Source organism: Strigops habroptila, chromosome 6, assembly GCF_004027225.2.
Source record: "Strigops habroptila isolate Jane chromosome 6, bStrHab1.2.pri, whole genome shotgun sequence".
NCBI classification, from domain to species: Eukaryota; Metazoa; Chordata; class Aves; order Psittaciformes; family Psittacidae; genus Strigops; species Strigops habroptila.
Window position 1 is genome coordinate 72103977 of NC_044282.2, and position 17595 is coordinate 72121571.

A 17595-nucleotide genomic window follows, 5' to 3' on the forward strand; every position below is an offset into this window, starting at 1 on the left:
TTTTTGCTCATATTCTACTTGCTATAATTAATAAAATTTTAATTGGATTATGATCCGTTGTGGTCTCAATTTATGACACACGCCATAAGAAATTAAATGCGCTGTAAGGTATCACCTTGTGTTACAACCACTCTGCAGCCCTAGGGCTTACGTTATTGCTTGTCCATCTCTTGCAACACAAGAGGAGTAGAAGGAATTAAAACCTGGAGAGCATCTTCATATCCCTATTGCTCATTTCATTCTGTACTGTCCCAACGAGTGTCACTGTGTTCTTCCCACAAGCTTTCTTCTTCAAGCATTGGCATTTGTGTAGAATCCATCGTCAGTGTCAGACTCGTCTTTCAACTCTGCATCCAAAATAATGGCCACTTCTGAAAACTTTACTCCTTTCAGCTCTTTTTCAGGGGGTGTTCTGGGGCGGGGGGTTAAGGAAAGAGCTGGCTCCTCGTTCCTGTCTGTCAGAAAGCGATCCTGCAAGAGAACATAGCACATGTGAGGCAGAAAGCTGCAAGTGGTGGAATGTAATAAATTATAAGGAGTAGAAGTATAACATATATAGAGAGAAATATTTTATATTTTATACTATTGTATGGAGAAGAGAAGCTGCGTGGAGACCTCAGAGCCGCTTCCAGTATCTGAAAGGGGCCTACAAGGATGCTGGGGAGGGACTCTTCATCAGGGACTGTAGTGATAGGACAAGGGGTGGTGGGTTCAAACTGAAATGGGAGATTTAGGTTGGATATAAGGCAGAAGTTCTTCCCTGTGAGGGTGCTGAGGCGCTGGCACAGGGTGCCCAGAGAAGCTGTGGCTGCCCCATCCCTGGCAGTGTTCAAGGCCAGGCTGGACACAGGGGCTTCAAGCAACTTGCTCTAGTTGAAGGTGTCCCTGCCCATGGCAGGGGTTAGAACTGGATGAGCTTTAAGGTCCTTTTCAACACAAACCATTCTATGGTTCTATATTCTGCCTCTGAAGCTTGCAATGAAAGCACTAGTTTTAAGGCTGCAAGTTTTAGGAGCAGCCCGTGAGAACCCTTTACTGTACACACTCTGTAAAAGAAGGGAATCATCATTTCTGGATAACAAAGTCCTTCTCCTTTTAAGCAGGACAATCAGCCCCTCCTCAACAATTGTTCATTACTTCACATAAGATCTTATTATTATTCTTTCTAGTTCCATCATGGGGTTACTTTTTTTGATAATTCTGTCAGTTATTTGATGGATAATGATAAAATCTCAGCCCACTCTTTGCAATTGGAAAGCTGGTTACCTGCTTAGCTGTGAAATCTGCAGTGTGCTGGGCATCTACATCTCTGGGCTCAGCAGCTTTTTCAGGTGCTCCATTATCTTCATGTTCGCTGTTGGAATCTAACGTAAGCGTCTCAAGATAACTGTAATTTTCATTGGCCTGAATCAGATCTTTGTCAGAGTCTCCTCCTGTGGTGTTTCTCATGTTGCTAAACTCTGTCATTTCCTTTTTCCTGAAGGAATGAAGAGAATTCCCAACACCTTGAGCTGGCAAATAGTTCAGTGGCAAAAATCTCAGCCTGTCTAAAACTGAGAGCAACATGTACACTGATCTCAAAATGAATGGGATTTAACGTTCAGGGGAGCATTAAGTGGCTTCTTGTATCCTGAAGGGGGGGGGATTATGCATAAGGCTTAACAATTTGCTAAAGAGTAAATAGGAGTTTTCCCTTGTAATTTTTGATAGAAAAGGCATTAGCACCCTTCAAGCATTGAGTTTTCACTTGTAATTGTAAGAGTTCTTAAGAACCGACCTGTACACCGCTAAAAGATACAAGGAAAATGCTGTGTCACCAGAATAAACTAGAACCAAACCTTTTGATACGCTATTTTTTATCAATTATTTGGGATATCACCACTCTACTTACTCATTATTCATGTGCTCGAGTTTCTCTAAGTTTTTTGTATCTCCATTTTTGTCATTTGTCCACGGATTATCAATACACTCTGCAATTTCTGCTCGCTTCTTAACCAAATACTGCTGCTGCTTTCTGAAAGTGATAAATACATTAAAATAGAATGGTTAGTTCTTTTTGGAGGTTGGCTTTACAGCTGTTTTAAAAACAGAATGCAGAGTGTTTAATACACATAATTTTCAGTATTATTCTGGGGATGAGTTTGGAGTATTTCCTGTTTTCCCATAATGGTAGCAAGGTAAATACCCACTGCCTCTTGGAAATGGGGATTTGTTTTCCTCTACTATGCAGTCCTGCTACCCCTGAAGATCACAGCAAAACCTCCGCTGATTTCATCATTTGTGGGATTAGAGGAGACTTATGTGGGTATATTACAGCCACTTTTGTGCCCCTTTACAGTTAAAGTGTCTGCTGTCCACATTTCTGTTTTTAAATCTATTTGTTTTTGCTGTTGCTGTGTGACAAATACAAGGAGAAACCAATGTTCAGTTACACATAGTGTCTCTAATATCTACAGTACAACACCAGGCATTTTGATTTATAGCAAATCCTAGGCAATACTCCGGGCAAATAGCAGTAATTTATCAGCTAAGTATTTTTCAGCTTGACATTTAAAGTGAACTTATCAGTTGTAAGTCTAAATTACATTGTTAAAGTAAAAGTATTTGTACCTTTGCCTATCTATGGTATAAACTACGTATACGAGGAAGCTTATGAGGCTGCAGGCTAGCAGAACACTGAGCACTATCGTTGCAATGAGTTCAGGACTTGCTGAGTCAGCAGGAGCTTCTTCTATGCTGGTGGTAACAAGCCTTGCAAATATTTTCTCCAGTTCTACCTCAATGTCACTCTTCTGCTCCTGAAGTTTTCTGAAGATAGAAGAGTAAAATGTTGATTACTTATCAGACCTTCAGTTTGGTTTGAAGAGTGGTGAAGAAAACAACAGAAATACCACTTCTTGGTCCACCAAGACCTTTTCCAAAGATTCAGACATGTCTTTAATTCAGGCAAAACTCTGTTTTCTAGCAACCAGCCCTGCTGTTCATGAACTAAAATGCTGCAAAGCTTGGAAAAATGGAACTTGAGAGGTCAGTATCCTCTAAAGCCACATCAAGGCAGCCGCATGTGCTCTTACAGATACCAATAGCACTTTCCTCAGAGAAGAAGCAGTTTCACAGCAGCCTTCCAGTGCCTACAGGGGCTACAAGAAATCTGGAGAAGGACTTTTTACAAGGACAGTGTCCAAGTCCAGGCTGGATGGGGCATGGAGCAACCTGCTCTAGTGGAAGGTGACCCTGCCCATGGCAGGAGTTTGGAACTGGATGAGCTTTAAGGTCCCTTCCAACCCAAACCAGTCTGGGATTCTATGAATTAAACAACATCATTCATGTTTTTGACAAACTCTGAAAATTACAATTCAGTGAATAACGAAACTTTCTGAATTCTAAAAAATTCCCTTTAAGCCTTGAGATAAACCTCAGATAAACTGTTATTTGATCTAAACCTGCCCAGTCCAAGACATTAATAATCTTCAGGGAAACTAAACTTAACTGCATAGCTCTGACACCCTGGACACAGACTGTGCCATACAGACCTTTTTACATCTTCTGCAGGTACCTCCTCCTGGCTTGCCTCATCAAAGGCAATAATTTTTACACAGGTTTCATCAGTGCTGCTTCTTGCTGTTCTTTCATACTCATTGGAATATACATCAATGATGTAGACACTCCATGCAAGTTTATCTTCCAAGACCCTGCCATCATATGAAGAAAACATTTTAAATTAACTGGGTAATGATGAATTCTTTTACTCTGGAAATTAAATGATATAAACTTGGCATATATTTAGTATTTTAATCTAAGCATGTAAAAATGCAGGATTATCATCAGCAAAAGAGTTAAGCTATTTGCCCAGTATCATTGAGTGAGTAGCAGAGGGAAAAAAAGATCCAGTCCTTATCTCTGGTAAGCAAAGATACTTTTCATTAGTAGATGCTACATAACTTTTGTACATCATAGCCTGAAAATTCTTAGATAGGTGCCATTAGCATAACTGGATAATTAATTAGAGAAAGAAAGGGTTAAGAAACCCTTATACCTAGATTTCAGAACCAGTATTGTATAGTATATCATATATTTAGTCATGCTTTTCAAAGTGTCATATGGCTCATTTCATGCTTGACATTATAAGTACAGGCAGTGATACATATAGAGTATTATAAACAGTAAAGGTGGGGAGGAGGGAAATATAGTCTCATAACGCACCATCCCTGGAGACATCCAAGGCCAGGCTGGATGTGGTTCTGGGCAGCCTGATCTAGTTGAAGATGTCCCTGCTGATTGCAGGGGGTTGGACTAGATGACCTTTTTTAAGACCCTTCCAGCCCAAACTATTCTATGAAGGTCCTTTCCAACCCTAACCATTCTATGATTCTATGATTCTCATTGTTTTCTCCTTCTTCACAGGGAGATTTTCCATGCTGGATCAGACCAATGGCACACTTAATGCATTTAACTTTTACCAACCGGGTGCCATAATACTTTCAACATCACAAACTCGTGTTTCCAACCTTCAAAGTGATTTCCCCTCAGATGCACAAGGCTCAATATTTCCAATGTAAATATATGTTTATGTATAATCAAACAAAAGACCTCGTATCTTCATTAACATACCCAAAAGGCCAACATATGTTTTCAATTGTGGCCATGCACACTCCACAAGCTAATCCTGTAGCACAGTATGTCTGAGACCTCCTTGAGTTGCTCTGCTGCTGTGCCACAAGGGGGGTTTTGATCTGTGGTGAAGGTGGGTTCGGTTTGTGGCTTCTGTCTGTTTCCACATTTACATCTTGACCTACTGTCAATGCAAAACTTTATCCTAGGCTGTTAAAAATCACCGAAACATTGAGGTAGGAAGAAACCTCTTGAAATTGTCTAGTCCAATGGCCACTCTGGCACTCATCAGCTTAAGCCAAAGCCTTACCAGGTAAAAACTGGTGGATTCCTGTGAATTCCCTCAAATTCTCCTGAACTACAACAAGTTGAAGGCCTCGTTTTTCATGGGCACTGGCTGTACTACCTCCCCTTGAGGCTCTCAGGCCCCTGTATCTCAAAGGGACTCTAAATTTGTCATTAAATATTGTATCAGAGTAAGCTTCGCAGTTTCAGAAATACCTTTTTACTTCGATGATGTTTCTTTCAACAGCACTGATCACCTCACCAAGTATCACCACCACGATGTTGCTACTGGAACTGTGATCCACAGTTACCTAAGAAAGAAACAAATCACACATAAGGTTTTCTAAAGCATTTGTACTTTGCTTAGTTTGATTTTCAAAGAAAACCTCAACAAATAAACCCTTAAAATCCCCCAAAGCCCTCTCTGATGTAAAACAATTGTCCTCTAAAAGCCAGTCTTCATGGCAACATATTTTTATGTCAGTGGAAATGGTGACCACATAATTCTGGCCTGGAAATATGTAGTGAATACTGGTGTATCACACAGTCTCACTGGGTGGTGTTAAATGTCATTACCAAACCCTTCTTGTATACAGAAGCAAATCAGGAGTGTAAATAATATTCCTTACGTTGACTGTTGTCTGGGCTGTGAGTCTGCTTGTGCCTTGGTCTGTAGCTTGGACTTCCAGGTAAAACGTTCCAGCCTTTCCTGCTACAGACACGGTGAAAATCTGCCCTGTATTTTCATTGATGTCAAATTCGTTGGTTTGGTTGTTCACTAAGCTGTACAGCAGAAGCCCGTTGTCTCCTGTATCTGGATCTGTGGCCTGGGGTTAAAAAAGGTGATTTGTGAAACTCAGCTTGTAGCTTTCGGGCTGCACATTGCTCTTGAATCATGAAACTGCAGTTTCTCTTTGTAAGACTGGGGTATTCTAGGATGGTGCTGTCATGTTTTTCTCTTTGCACTAAACACAAAGTGGGGCACAAACTATCAGAATCAGAGTAAGGGTATAAAAGAGGAAATACATTTACCATAATAAAGTCTGGAGGATTCTACAGCCTCAAGCATAAAAGGAGCAGGCTAGAATTGAGTGATAACAGCAGACTTAGAAACTGCTCCATTTTGTAATTCATTTCCCTTTTGGGTCTGATAGATAACAAAGTGGTTAACAGTGCCGAAGAGAGAACAGTAGGCTGTGCAGTATGTAATGCATAGTGGCAGCATGGGTCAGAACAGACTGTCTAGCCCTTCTGACAGACCCACTGGAAGTATGGACCAGTTCCCTGAACACCTCACCTTTCACAAGCATTATGTCAAACCCAGATGATGGGCTGAATCTGTCTCAAGCTTTCAAGAGCAGATTTAAGAGCTCCTTTAACCCAGTTTAACTATGGAAGAAATCCAGATCTTACAAAAGATTGTCTCCTCATGAAGAGCAGAAGAGGATACTCTACCTGCACTGTAATAACGGGGTACTTGTACGGCACAGAGTTGGGTATCCGAGCGGAGTAGGCATCACTCAAAAATACTGGCTCTTCATTTACATCCTGCACTGACACTCTCAACATTGCCACGTTTTCAGCAAACAGGCCTATGAAAGAAACACAAGTGAACTGCAACAACAGACAGCAGCAAAGCACAGCTTTCAAAGGCTGGGTCAGGCTGTGGCTTTGCAGCAGTGTCTCCACAGCATGTGAGGAAGAGGGAGAAGAAAGGGAATGGAAGCAGGGATGTGCCCAGAGGAGCTGTAACTCACTCCTTCTGAGGCCTCAGTGAGAGCCTATATTGGGTTGCAAATACAGAAGACATGTTCATTGCCCCGAATTTAAGTTACAATGTCTTTCAAAGCATAAACTTACTTGCATACTGGACTTCTGTGGCAGATGCGAGATTTTCATTTGCTTCAACTAGGATCACATACTCGGATACTTCCTCATAGTCCAAATTAACTGCTGTTCTCAGCTGACCACTTTCTGAATCCAATCTAAAATGGCCTGAAAAGAAAAACATGCACCTTCATTGTTATAGCTATCATTTCACTTGTATCCGTCCCACCTCTTGGTTGCCCTTAGGATGTTTCCATGAGTCCTCTGCTCTTAATGAAATGTGACACTTCCCATAGCTGAGCAGAAGAGGCATCACAGCAAACAGGCCTTAAACATGTCAAAGAGCAATATACTCAGGAAATAGAATTGCTTCTCGTTGCACAACTCCTTTTTCACAGATTTCCAAGTTTTCTCTCAGTTTCTATATATATATTTCTCCTTTTCTGTGCACCACATGGAGTTGCAGCACAGCTGCAAGAGCTGAAGGAGACAGATGCCCTAACATAGGTGCCAGTGCAAGGAAATGATAGACTAAAAGTGATTGGCAGGGAGGAAGCTGCTTGCTAACAACAAGTTCTACTTTGGCTCCCTCAGCCTGCAAATTATCCTAACTTAAGACTGCAGGAACCCATCTTCTAGCAAGTTACTACCCCTTTTTCAGCCAAAGAAGATTAGCAAAGTCCATGCTGAAAAGCTCAGGAAAGAAATTCTCTGTATTTTCTTCTTTTTAAAATAAGACACAAATTTCTATCCTTGCTCTCCATCTCCCCACTTACATACAGCAACATCTGCCACACAAAAGACAGGTTATTCTGTTATCATCTGCTTTAACTCATAGGGGAAAGAGTACTCACCTTTTTCATTGCCAGATGCAATTGTATAATCAACCGGTTTTCCTGAAGTTTCAATCACGCTAAAATCATAAATTAAATAATCCACTCCTGTGTTTTCCAAAACGGAAATGCTGATATAGGAAATAAATGATAAACCATAATGTTAAATTTCCCAGCAGTTGTTGCACTTGCAGGCTTTGAAATTTAACTCTTTAAGAGTGAGTTCTCTGTGGGAAATCCTGCTCCTTCCCCTCTAGTTGTTTGCTAGAGTTCCCTGACTTTTAGAGTGAAGCCCTACTTTTCTAGCCAGACATTGTTTATCCTTGAGTAAAGGCTAAGGAAAAATGCTTTATTAGTGTGCAAGGGGAAAGGGACAAAAAGCCTGGCTTATACAAGCTGCAGGATAAAGAAACGGCAATGCCTCAAATCGCATTCACAGAACCAATGGCATAGCAGAATTTCTTGGATGTGTTGTTTAAAGAAACCCTGATGTCCTTTCTTCTGCATGGAGGAACGCAAAAATGAGCTTCAACTTTACTATGTTTTCCACTACCTGGAGAATACGGACTAGTTATATGAACTTAATATGAAAGCCTCACCTTATTTCGCTGCTGTTAAACTGAGGAACAAATGGGCTGTTGTCAAACACATCCAGAGTAATCACAGCAGTGGCATTTAAAGAGGGAGAGCCTTTGTCCCTTGCCATCACTGTTAAACTCATCTCTCCAGACCTAGGCAGGCTTCCAGTTGTAGTTATTTTCCCCTCTCTCATATCTTCTATCAGGAAGAACGGGACGAAGTTTTGATCAGGGAGGATGTAGTACTCAACAAGGCCGTTTAACCCCTGCCATGAAAAGAACACAGCTTCATGAAACCCTTGCTTGCAGGACCACATTATTTCAGTGGCCCAAGTTCCATAGACTTACTGGAATCTCAGTATTTCCGTGCTTAAAGGACAGAATGTCAGAGGCACTTTAAATAACTAGAAAGAACCAGGCTCAGAGCTACTTTGGGTTTAAGCTGTAACACAAGAGCAGCAGCAAGGGAAAGGGCCAGGGGGCAGAATTCTTCTAACCCCACCTCAGATTAATTTTGATGTTCTAAGATCCAAAAAATACCCATAGCAATGCTAAAGAAAACTACATGCACTGGGAGCACATTTTGAAGGGTAGGACAAAGACTGAAACAAGACTTGACATTGTCTGAACGACTCCAGTGAATTTGTTTCGCGAATGAAAAGCTGGGGTTAGCTGTGGTAGGTGGGTGCTGATAAAACCACGAAGCAGAAGAAAATTCAGAAGCAGTTGGCCAGTTACATAGTAAAAATGTGGAATAAAAAGATCTCTGAAGGAAGTAAGTTAAGGACACGTGTAGAGGGGGACTGTCAGAGCAGTGAGAGAGTCATCTAAAGGTGTCAATGAGGATAAGGCAAAGTCCCTTGGATCCTTTTCACACCTTGAGGAGAAGCGCAGCCTCTCCACTGCCATGAGGGTAAGCCCTGTTCCTGCATCCCACAGGAGAGTTGGACACATTTTACTCCATGCACATCACTTCACTTTCCTGAGACAAGCCATTTTGACAAACCCTTAGGGTTTGCTCTACTGCACTTTGCTCTTATTTCTGAAAAGCAGTGGATTCTGTTCCTCCACGGCTCTGCAGCAGCAGGAGCAAACCCTGCCATGAATGTCTGTTGGTACTAGGGGATCTGCATATTTAGAATTATTTCAGGAAGAGGGAGGAAGAGAGACATTGTCTAATAATTTCAGTGCTGCACTCTGCCCTGTAATCCTCAAAGTGCAGTAGATGGCCATACATACTATCTGAACAATGAGTTTCATTAGGGTCTCAGTGCAGATCTCACGGGGTCCAGCAACTTCCATAAGCAATTTCACTTCTTACATAAAATCATAGAATCCCAGACTGGTTTGTGTTGGAAGGGACCTTAAAGCTCCTCCAGTTCCAACCCCCTGCCATGGGCAGGGACACCTTCCACTAGAGCAGGTTGCTCCAAGCCCCTGTGTCCAACACTGCCAGGGATGGGGCAGCCACAGCTTCTCTGGGCACCCTGTGCCAGCGCCTCAGCACCCTCACAGGGAAGAACTTCTGCCTTATATCCAACCTAAATCTCCCAATTACTTTGAACAATGGGAACAGAGAGAATGAACTGCAGTGCCAACTTCAGAGGTGTTTGGTAAGCAGACATCTCCATGTTCAAGCCAGCTATATGATGTTTATAGCTATATACAGCTATAGAATCTGTTTTACGCATTCTTTTACTTCAGAAGTTCAGATAACTTCACAGACACTACATTGCTTCAGTCCTTGTGTACTTCTGACAGACTGGTACAACTCCATATAGTAAGGGGAAAAATTAAGGCAAATATAGCTGAAGAAACATTCCCAAAGACAGTGAGTACATCAGTGTCAAGGCAGAAGCATCGACAGTCCTAATTTCCAATTCCCAGTGCTGTTAGTCAAACAGAATTCACTGTCTGCTACATTTGGTATTTCATGCCTAGAGAATGGAGAATAACACATTTGGGCTGCAGCTTCAAGCAGTGTTAAAGTCAAACAGTAGTTACCTGATCTTTGTCGGTAGCGCTCACAGTTATGACATGAGAACCTACAGGATTAATCATGTTTATAGAAGCAGAATAGGAACTCTGATCAAATACTGGAGCATTATCATTCACATCCATCACCAGAACAGTGACATGAGTAGTTGCCTAGAAAACAAAATGGTTTCATGCATTTTAGAATGTCTCAGTGATTTTTTTTTTTGTTATTTTCATATGCAACAAAGTATAAATCAGACTTTGAAAATGCTGTAGTAAAATATTGTTGTAGGTTTAATGCTGTGAACTCAACCTCAGGGATCACTATAGGATTTTAATACCAGGGAGGGAGGAACTCAGTGTTGCGGTAGGATTCTACTTCTTGAAAGGTGCCTGAATGAATAAGAACAGGGTGCCAACATGGCCTAGTAGTGCTGCTAGATGCAGATAAGGGAACCACACATGTTCTAGTTCTGTTAAATAAGTGTGCAGTATCTTTCCAAATAAATACAGCACAACTAGAACGATTTGCTGAAAATTACATTTTTCCCCATGAAAAATTATCATGGCACTTACAGTACTAACAGCAGCAGGCAAGAAATCCAGTTCCCCAGCACAGGTTTGTCTGCAAACAATTCGGGGTCTAATTCTACCACGATTTTCAAGTATTTCAACTAATTATGGTGTATAATACTACAGCATGGACAAAGGTCACAGAAGTCTGACCCCAAACATAATTAGGTGACTAATTTATTCTGCACAATAAATGTCTTTGATAGGTCTCCCTCCCACTAGTGCCAAATCCATTCTGAATAGAAGAAACACTGTTCATTACAATAATGGTCTTTTACCTGAAAGAAAGGGGCAGATTTATTGTTGACTGCAGTCACTGTAAGGTTGTATTCATTCATGGTTTCATAGTCTGGAGAGTTCTTTATCTTAATGTTGCCATTTATTTCATCTATTTCAAATGTATTTTCTGCACCACCTAAGACACATTTAAAGCAGCATTATCAATGAATACATCTTAGAAGCACATAAATATATCTTAGAAACACATAATTAACTACATTCTTAAATTATATGTTTACCTGTGTCTTGAGCTCATTAAAACAACTTTTTAAATATGTTACAGATAATGTAAAAGAAAAACAGATAATACTTTGAGTGGATGAATGTTTGAAATGTGAGCCCACAGAATGGGTTAACAAGACAGTGCTCCTGCCAAGATCTCTAAGAGATGTCACTGAATTTATTCTAACAAAGATGGACTGAGTGGCACACAGACCTCTACGAGAAATCAAAAGACCTGTCAAAAGACCTGGCAGTGACTTTTGCTGGTTTTGGCCACCCTTGTCCGAAGCCGCCTCAAAGTCTGTATGCATATTGGAAAGAAAAGACACTAAAAACATATGAACTGTACACATACTGCTCTTGATCGTCCATACAACAAAACCAACTATTTCAACTCCTGCAGGCTTTGGTCCAGAGGAGTCTAGATCTCCGTCTCTGTCAGATTTAGGGGCAGTGGCCAAAGGGGTGCTCCTTTCAAATGTAATGCCATCAGCTACCACAGTTAAATGTGACAGGAAGCACAACTTAGAGCTGTCGGTCACTGCAGTTCACAAGCTGGCACATTAATGTAAAATGAAATCGTAGGCCCTTTATATTAATAGCCTGGGCAGAGAGAGTAGGTGATCTGCTGTCTGTTGTGGCACTTCTGCTGCAGTGGTAAAGGTGTTGAGCACAAGGGTGAGGAAGACAGCTCTCCAGCAGCCCTCGATAGTGACTCAGGTCTCTGACACACTTCTGATACCACTTACATCTGCTCCTAGTAGCTGTGAAGTGCTCACAGTCCACAGCCTGAGGAGAGGCTTAATTTAGCAGCATTTAATAGCTGGTACAAGCACAAGGTTCTACAAGGCATGAATTAGGCCCTAGACCCTTTAACCTCATTCAAGAAAGCTATGAGAATCTTTCTTATCAAAATTACTCCTGCTGATTGCAGCTATGGCAGCCAAACAACTAAAGATTTTTTTAAAAGCTGATTTTTAACAGAATTAAGAATATGATTAAAAGCACAACAATTTGTATTTTCTGCAAAAGAAGTTCCTACTCCAACAGTTTGAAAGCTGTGTGGGCATAAATTAGTAAAATACCAAACCAGGTTAAAATGAACCTTATGTGGAAAGAGATGAGGAGATAACACACATAATGCTATTTATGCTTGTAACAGTATAGACAACAGTGTGAGAGTTGTTCCAGTGCAGTGAGAGAATTCCTTGTTACCTGTAAGGTTATATACAACAAAGGCATTGTCTCCTGTGTCTCTGTCCGTTGCTGTGATTATTCCAACTATGAATCCTACAGGCACATTCTCATCTACGCTTAATTCAGTCACTGGATCAAACACAGGTGGCCAGTCATTAACATCAATGATCTTTATGACAACTGTGCAGTAACCTCTCTTCTTCTCAGGGATTCCATCATCTTCAGCATATACTACAACCTGTAAGTGGTACAATTGTGAGAAATCATACAAATAGGTGCTTGCATGAGGATTAAAAAGTCTTGATGAATTTTAAACTTTGGAGTATTCTTAGAAATATAAAGTCAAATCTGAATTCACCCCAAAATTGTTATTGAAAGCTTAAAGAGTATCTTGTCACTAAATAAAGTCTTTCTATATAGGGCAAACAAATTCACTCATCTTTTTTGCTTGAAGCAAAATAAAATCGTACAAAATAACCAGCAGTTGCAGCAACAGTAAAGGAGGTTAACCGAGAATCATATCTGCAAGATCTCAGTCCAGTATGGATTCAAGCAAACAGACAGCTCTGAATACATGAGCTGTTATTGCAAAGTTATTTATTCATGTGCTGAAGTGTTTGAGAGTTTGTAGGACAGGTGAACAATGAGCCTTGCTTGAACTTCCTTATAGCCTTGAGGCAGCATCTTGCTTTAATAATGCATCACATCTCAAGATGCTCATATTCTAAAACTGTGCATAAAATGTTCAGGCAATATCAAGCTAAACAAAAAATTGGCACCTCTTATCCAAGGGAAAGACAAAGAGTTCTGAATAATGAAGAGTTAAGACCTAAAGCAAACCTGATACTCCGTAGGTTCCTCTTCATAATCAAAAGAGGTGGTGGAAGAAAGAATTCCAGTCGCTTCATCTATCCTGAATTTTAGTATGTCTCCACTAAGAATGCCGTATGTCAGGAAACCATTTCTACCTGTATCATCATCCTGAGCTTCCAGCTGGATGATCTGAGTAGCAGGTAAATTCTATGGATGAAGAAACAAGTTGAGGCTGTCAGAGACTGGTTAGCTGCAATTTCTTAAGTGATGTAAAAGGGAGGAAATAACAAATAGTGCATAAACTTACAATAGTATAGGTATTTTAAAATCAGAAGTATACAACTTGTTGAGCACAATAAGAGAATATCTTGTTCTCTCTAATTTCCAGAAAAGAACTATTTGCCCCCACCATGTCTCTACCTACACAGCAATCTTCAGAAAGAAAATTCAGAGTGATTTCAAACAGGCCAAATGTTAACCTCAAGCATCTGACTTGTTGAGGAATTATTCATGTTTAACAGCTTCTAATCCTATGAAACTCAAGGGATGTTCTCGTCTTCAACACCATGTTTATTTCTGAACACTGTTTGGCTAATAATTAATAAATAATCCATTTCTTCCTTTTTCAAAATGTTGTTTGCATCAAGATGGACAGTAAATATCAGTGTTTCACTTGCATGGCTATTTGAGACCTGCTCTGAAGTTATTTGATCCAACAGGGCATCCAGCAATTCCTACTCTGTAAATATTTCACATGGAAATCAATTTTTAAGGCTGGGAAATGTGATTCCAACTCTTCTCCACCAAACTAACTGGGAACATTAAAAATAGGTGCAATAATAAAACCTATATTCAGCTCAATGTTAGGAATGGACTAGATTTAAAATCAGTTGTGGCTGTTAAAGAGGATGTGTGGGAATCAGCTGGGAAACTCAATGTGCTTGTTTTTAAAAAGTAGCTAGCAGATTAAAGTGTGAAAAGTGCTGTTTGAAAATTGAAGAGTGAAACGTTGAGCTAGATGCTTTTGCATAATTAAGCCCTGTGGCTTCTTTTGCAGGCTTATCATAACAGAACAGCCACAGACTGAAATCTGGCTTGCTTTCTGCCACTGATGATTTTGTGTCAGGAAGAATCACAACAGATTGTACAGGAGCAAGAGGAGAAATGTTGCTAAATTAGAGCATTTTGCCTGTTACTTCTCTGTAGGAAGCTTTCTTCCAAAAGACTGAGTGAGAGTCTATGAGGTGCCCAGCACATCCGTTGGATTTTGAATGCACATGAATATTCTGTGTACAAATATGCAAAACAGAGTGGCTGATTTTCCTTCATGGAGCCCCTTATTAGTAAAAGATTCACTTCACTTCAATATATCCACTCTTCTAGACCATTCTCTTTGTGTATTGGGATTTTCAGCTTGAAATAAACCTTAAAAGACCATATGGCAGAACAGAATAAGCCAGCCTGTCCAGTTCCAGACGTTTACTTGCACACACACCAAAAGAGTTTTAAAATTGTTATTATTCTTTTAAGGATTTATTTTTGTGGTTCAGTTTTGATGGCATTTTCTTACCTCTTCCAATGTTGCTTCTAGTAGAGAAGATGGGAAAACCGGAGGGAAATCATTTTCATCAATAACTGTCACATTCACAGAAACTTCATTAAATATGCTAGCAGTAGTTGAATCTGTTGCTCGCACATTGAAAGTGGCTGGAAAATCTTCCACTTCCAAATTCTTCCTTGTTCTTACAATACCAGTGGATGAATCAATAATGAAATAACCTGTTTAAAAAAGAAACACACAGAGAAATTATTCTGTTTATGATTTCAGTAGTAAATCTGAATATATGAACCCTTCAATGCAAATGATATATTATGTGCATCAATATTGTATATTACAGTTATTATTCAAAGAATAAAATAAAATTCAACGTGGATTTATATATATGTCAGATATATCCAGGTCTGTAATTAACAAAAACAAGTAATTCAGGAGGTCGCATGGGAACTAAAGGGGAGAAGTTCTCTCCACCACTCTCCAGTCAGAAGGTCTTCACCTTCCTCTGAAACAAAGATTATTTGTCCTTGTTTCAGTCAGAGACTGTTTTATTTCTTTTAAGTCCTGTTCTTACTGAAGATGAAGAATTCTGCAGATAACTGCAAGGAGATCACAACTTCATACAAAACACTTTACAAAACAGAAATGCTAAGTGGCTATGTTTGGTGATACAATAAAACCAGCTCTATGTTTAATAAAGAAAGACACACGACAAAGCACTGGTCTACACCATCCCATGTAAACTTACTCTACACATTCACATTTGTTAAGAAAATGTTGCTGAGTTAGTTTTTCGACCAGCAGCCTCTATGCTGAATTAGGTATTCATCCTCCAGTCACTGTAATGTTATGCCTAGTGGGGTACAACTTGATCTTCCTGTAGCAGGCACAAAAAAGCATACAGCTGGTGCAGTCAGCTCTGTATCATGTATCTGTATCAACCCTAATCTGACAGAAATTCAATCATGTGCCCAAACCTGATCCATATCAAATGTGTACATCTGGATGATACACATCCAATATTAATGGCTGTAGAGCTGAGATAAAAGCAAACAGAGAGACAGAAGAAACAATCCAGAACATAATGCCCTGCAGCACCAGTTGTTTAACACACCCTCCTTCTTCCTTCACATCAAGAGCTTACCCTTTTCATCCCCAGATACAATACTGTATATCACAGGGTCCTTATACAACACATCAATGTGTACAACAAATGTATCTGGCAGCGTCTTCTCACTCAGAGGGGCAGGCTGATAAACTTCTTCAGAGAACACCGGGAATGACACGTTGATGGGAGCTATGGTTACTGACACCTGCAGAGAAAAGGATACGACCACAGGGGTTCTGTTTTCAGATTTAGCAGGCTTGTCTACTGAGGTATGCAATAGCACAAGCCCAGAACTTTGTCAATAAGAAGCTGCTGATTGCTGCATGCTGAGTTTGACACATTAGTGCCTTGTAGGCGGTGAAGGTCAGTGAAAATGCCTCATCGGTTTAGGTTCACCTGTATGCTTTCCTAAATACAGAGAGGGATCCCAGTTTGCCACATACACCTCATTTCAAAGGACCTGTTTAGCTAAACAGCTCAGAGAGGTGCTGATCTGTATTTGCAACAAATTCTTCCACTGGAGAGCGTATGATCAGAGCGGGAGCTTGTAAGTATTTTGAATTATAACAACTGATTTTATAGATGAAAAAAGATGACAGGCAGTAAATAAATAATGCTGCTGCTTCAAAAAATAAAGATAATTTATTTCTAAATGATGCCAGACAGCTGCTGTCCAATGCTCTGAAGAATGGTGGTTCATAAGTCTACATTTTAAGGTTCTGTTGAATATAGTTTTCTACATGTCTCTATCCACATACTTTCCTAGTCCTCTTGGATTTTTTAATTCTGCTAAACTGTGATATTTACTGGCAAAAGATCACCAGCAAGTTTATAAGCACTGTATAAAAAAGATTTCTTTTATCATATTTCTCAGTCTTCAATTTTGAATTTATTTTTTTCTTTTATTATAGGCAAATAAACAAGAACACCTTAAGTGCTGTCTCCTGTTTATTCTATCACATACTTCCGTTACATCCCCTCTGACTGTCCTACTCTTTGACCTTACACAGAAGCCTTCACTCCTCTCATCTTCCTCCATCAGAGTCTAGAACTCCTGAATTTCTGTTCTGAAATGGAATGACTAAAATAATGATGGGTGGTGTGCCAGCAATTGCTGTAGTGGCATAACTTTGTAATCATCTTTTATCCTGCTCCCAAAACAGAAGTGGGACTGACATTCTGATTCCCATTTTGCATAGTTTTGCCTCACTAATACTCATTTGCTTGTGTAGTTACACTCAGTTTAGAATAAAACAATCTGGGGAATAAACTGCACAAGTAAACATGTCAGTACCTTTACAGAAGTTGAAAGAGGTGGCAGACCCGAATCCGTAGCGGTGACTATCAAGGAGTAATACACTGGAGCACTCAGTTCGGATAAGTCTCTTGTTAACCTGAGTTCTCCTGTGGTACTGGAAAGACTGAAGAGGCCTTCTGAGTTTCCATCTGAAAACAGAAAAACAAGTCATGGAGATGTTCAACGGAGCCAGCAGAGGTAAGATACAGAATTATATGACCAGGATTTAAGAGACATGGGTTGAAATCCTAATCTGTACATGTGATTTGGAGCAAGATACTTGGCCTATCTTGATTTTGTGACTGTATCACAGAATCATTTGTGCTCAAGAATCCCTGTGAGGCCTCTAGTCCAACCTCTTGCCTCAAAGCAGGATCATGAATGAATTCAGAACAGGTTGCTCAATGCTTTGATCCATCAGGAGCTGAAAATCTCCAAGG

At 40.1% G+C, this 17595-nt stretch overlaps 1 protein-coding gene across 1 annotated transcript in view; it reads right to left on the minus strand.

Annotated features, from left to right (window-relative positions):
* Positions 1 to 290: 290 nt before the first annotated feature.
* The window catches only part of LOC115610123 (protocadherin Fat 4-like), a 42951-nt gene continuing 25646 nt past the window's right edge, over positions 291 to 17595 (minus strand). Inside the window, exons 27-44 of the mRNA XM_030491189.1 lie at positions 17153 to 17304; positions 15895 to 16063; positions 14766 to 14974; positions 13223 to 13402; positions 12401 to 12620; positions 10963 to 11099; positions 10139 to 10282; positions 8156 to 8400; positions 7578 to 7687; positions 6757 to 6891; positions 6352 to 6488; positions 5526 to 5723; positions 5113 to 5207; positions 3534 to 3692; positions 2611 to 2808; positions 1892 to 2014; positions 1267 to 1477; positions 291 to 471 (exon numbers count right to left, since the gene is read on the minus strand). Coding sequence (XP_030347049.1) covers positions 292 to 471; positions 1267 to 1477; positions 1892 to 2014; positions 2611 to 2808; positions 3534 to 3692; positions 5113 to 5207; positions 5526 to 5723; positions 6352 to 6488; positions 6757 to 6891; positions 7578 to 7687; positions 8156 to 8400; positions 10139 to 10282; positions 10963 to 11099; positions 12401 to 12620; positions 13223 to 13402; positions 14766 to 14974; positions 15895 to 16063; positions 17153 to 17304 — 3002 coding nt within the window. The 3' untranslated portion in view covers position 291. The remainder of the gene's footprint in view (positions 472 to 1266; positions 1478 to 1891; positions 2015 to 2610; positions 2809 to 3533; positions 3693 to 5112; positions 5208 to 5525; positions 5724 to 6351; positions 6489 to 6756; positions 6892 to 7577; positions 7688 to 8155; positions 8401 to 10138; positions 10283 to 10962; positions 11100 to 12400; positions 12621 to 13222; positions 13403 to 14765; positions 14975 to 15894; positions 16064 to 17152; positions 17305 to 17595) is intronic.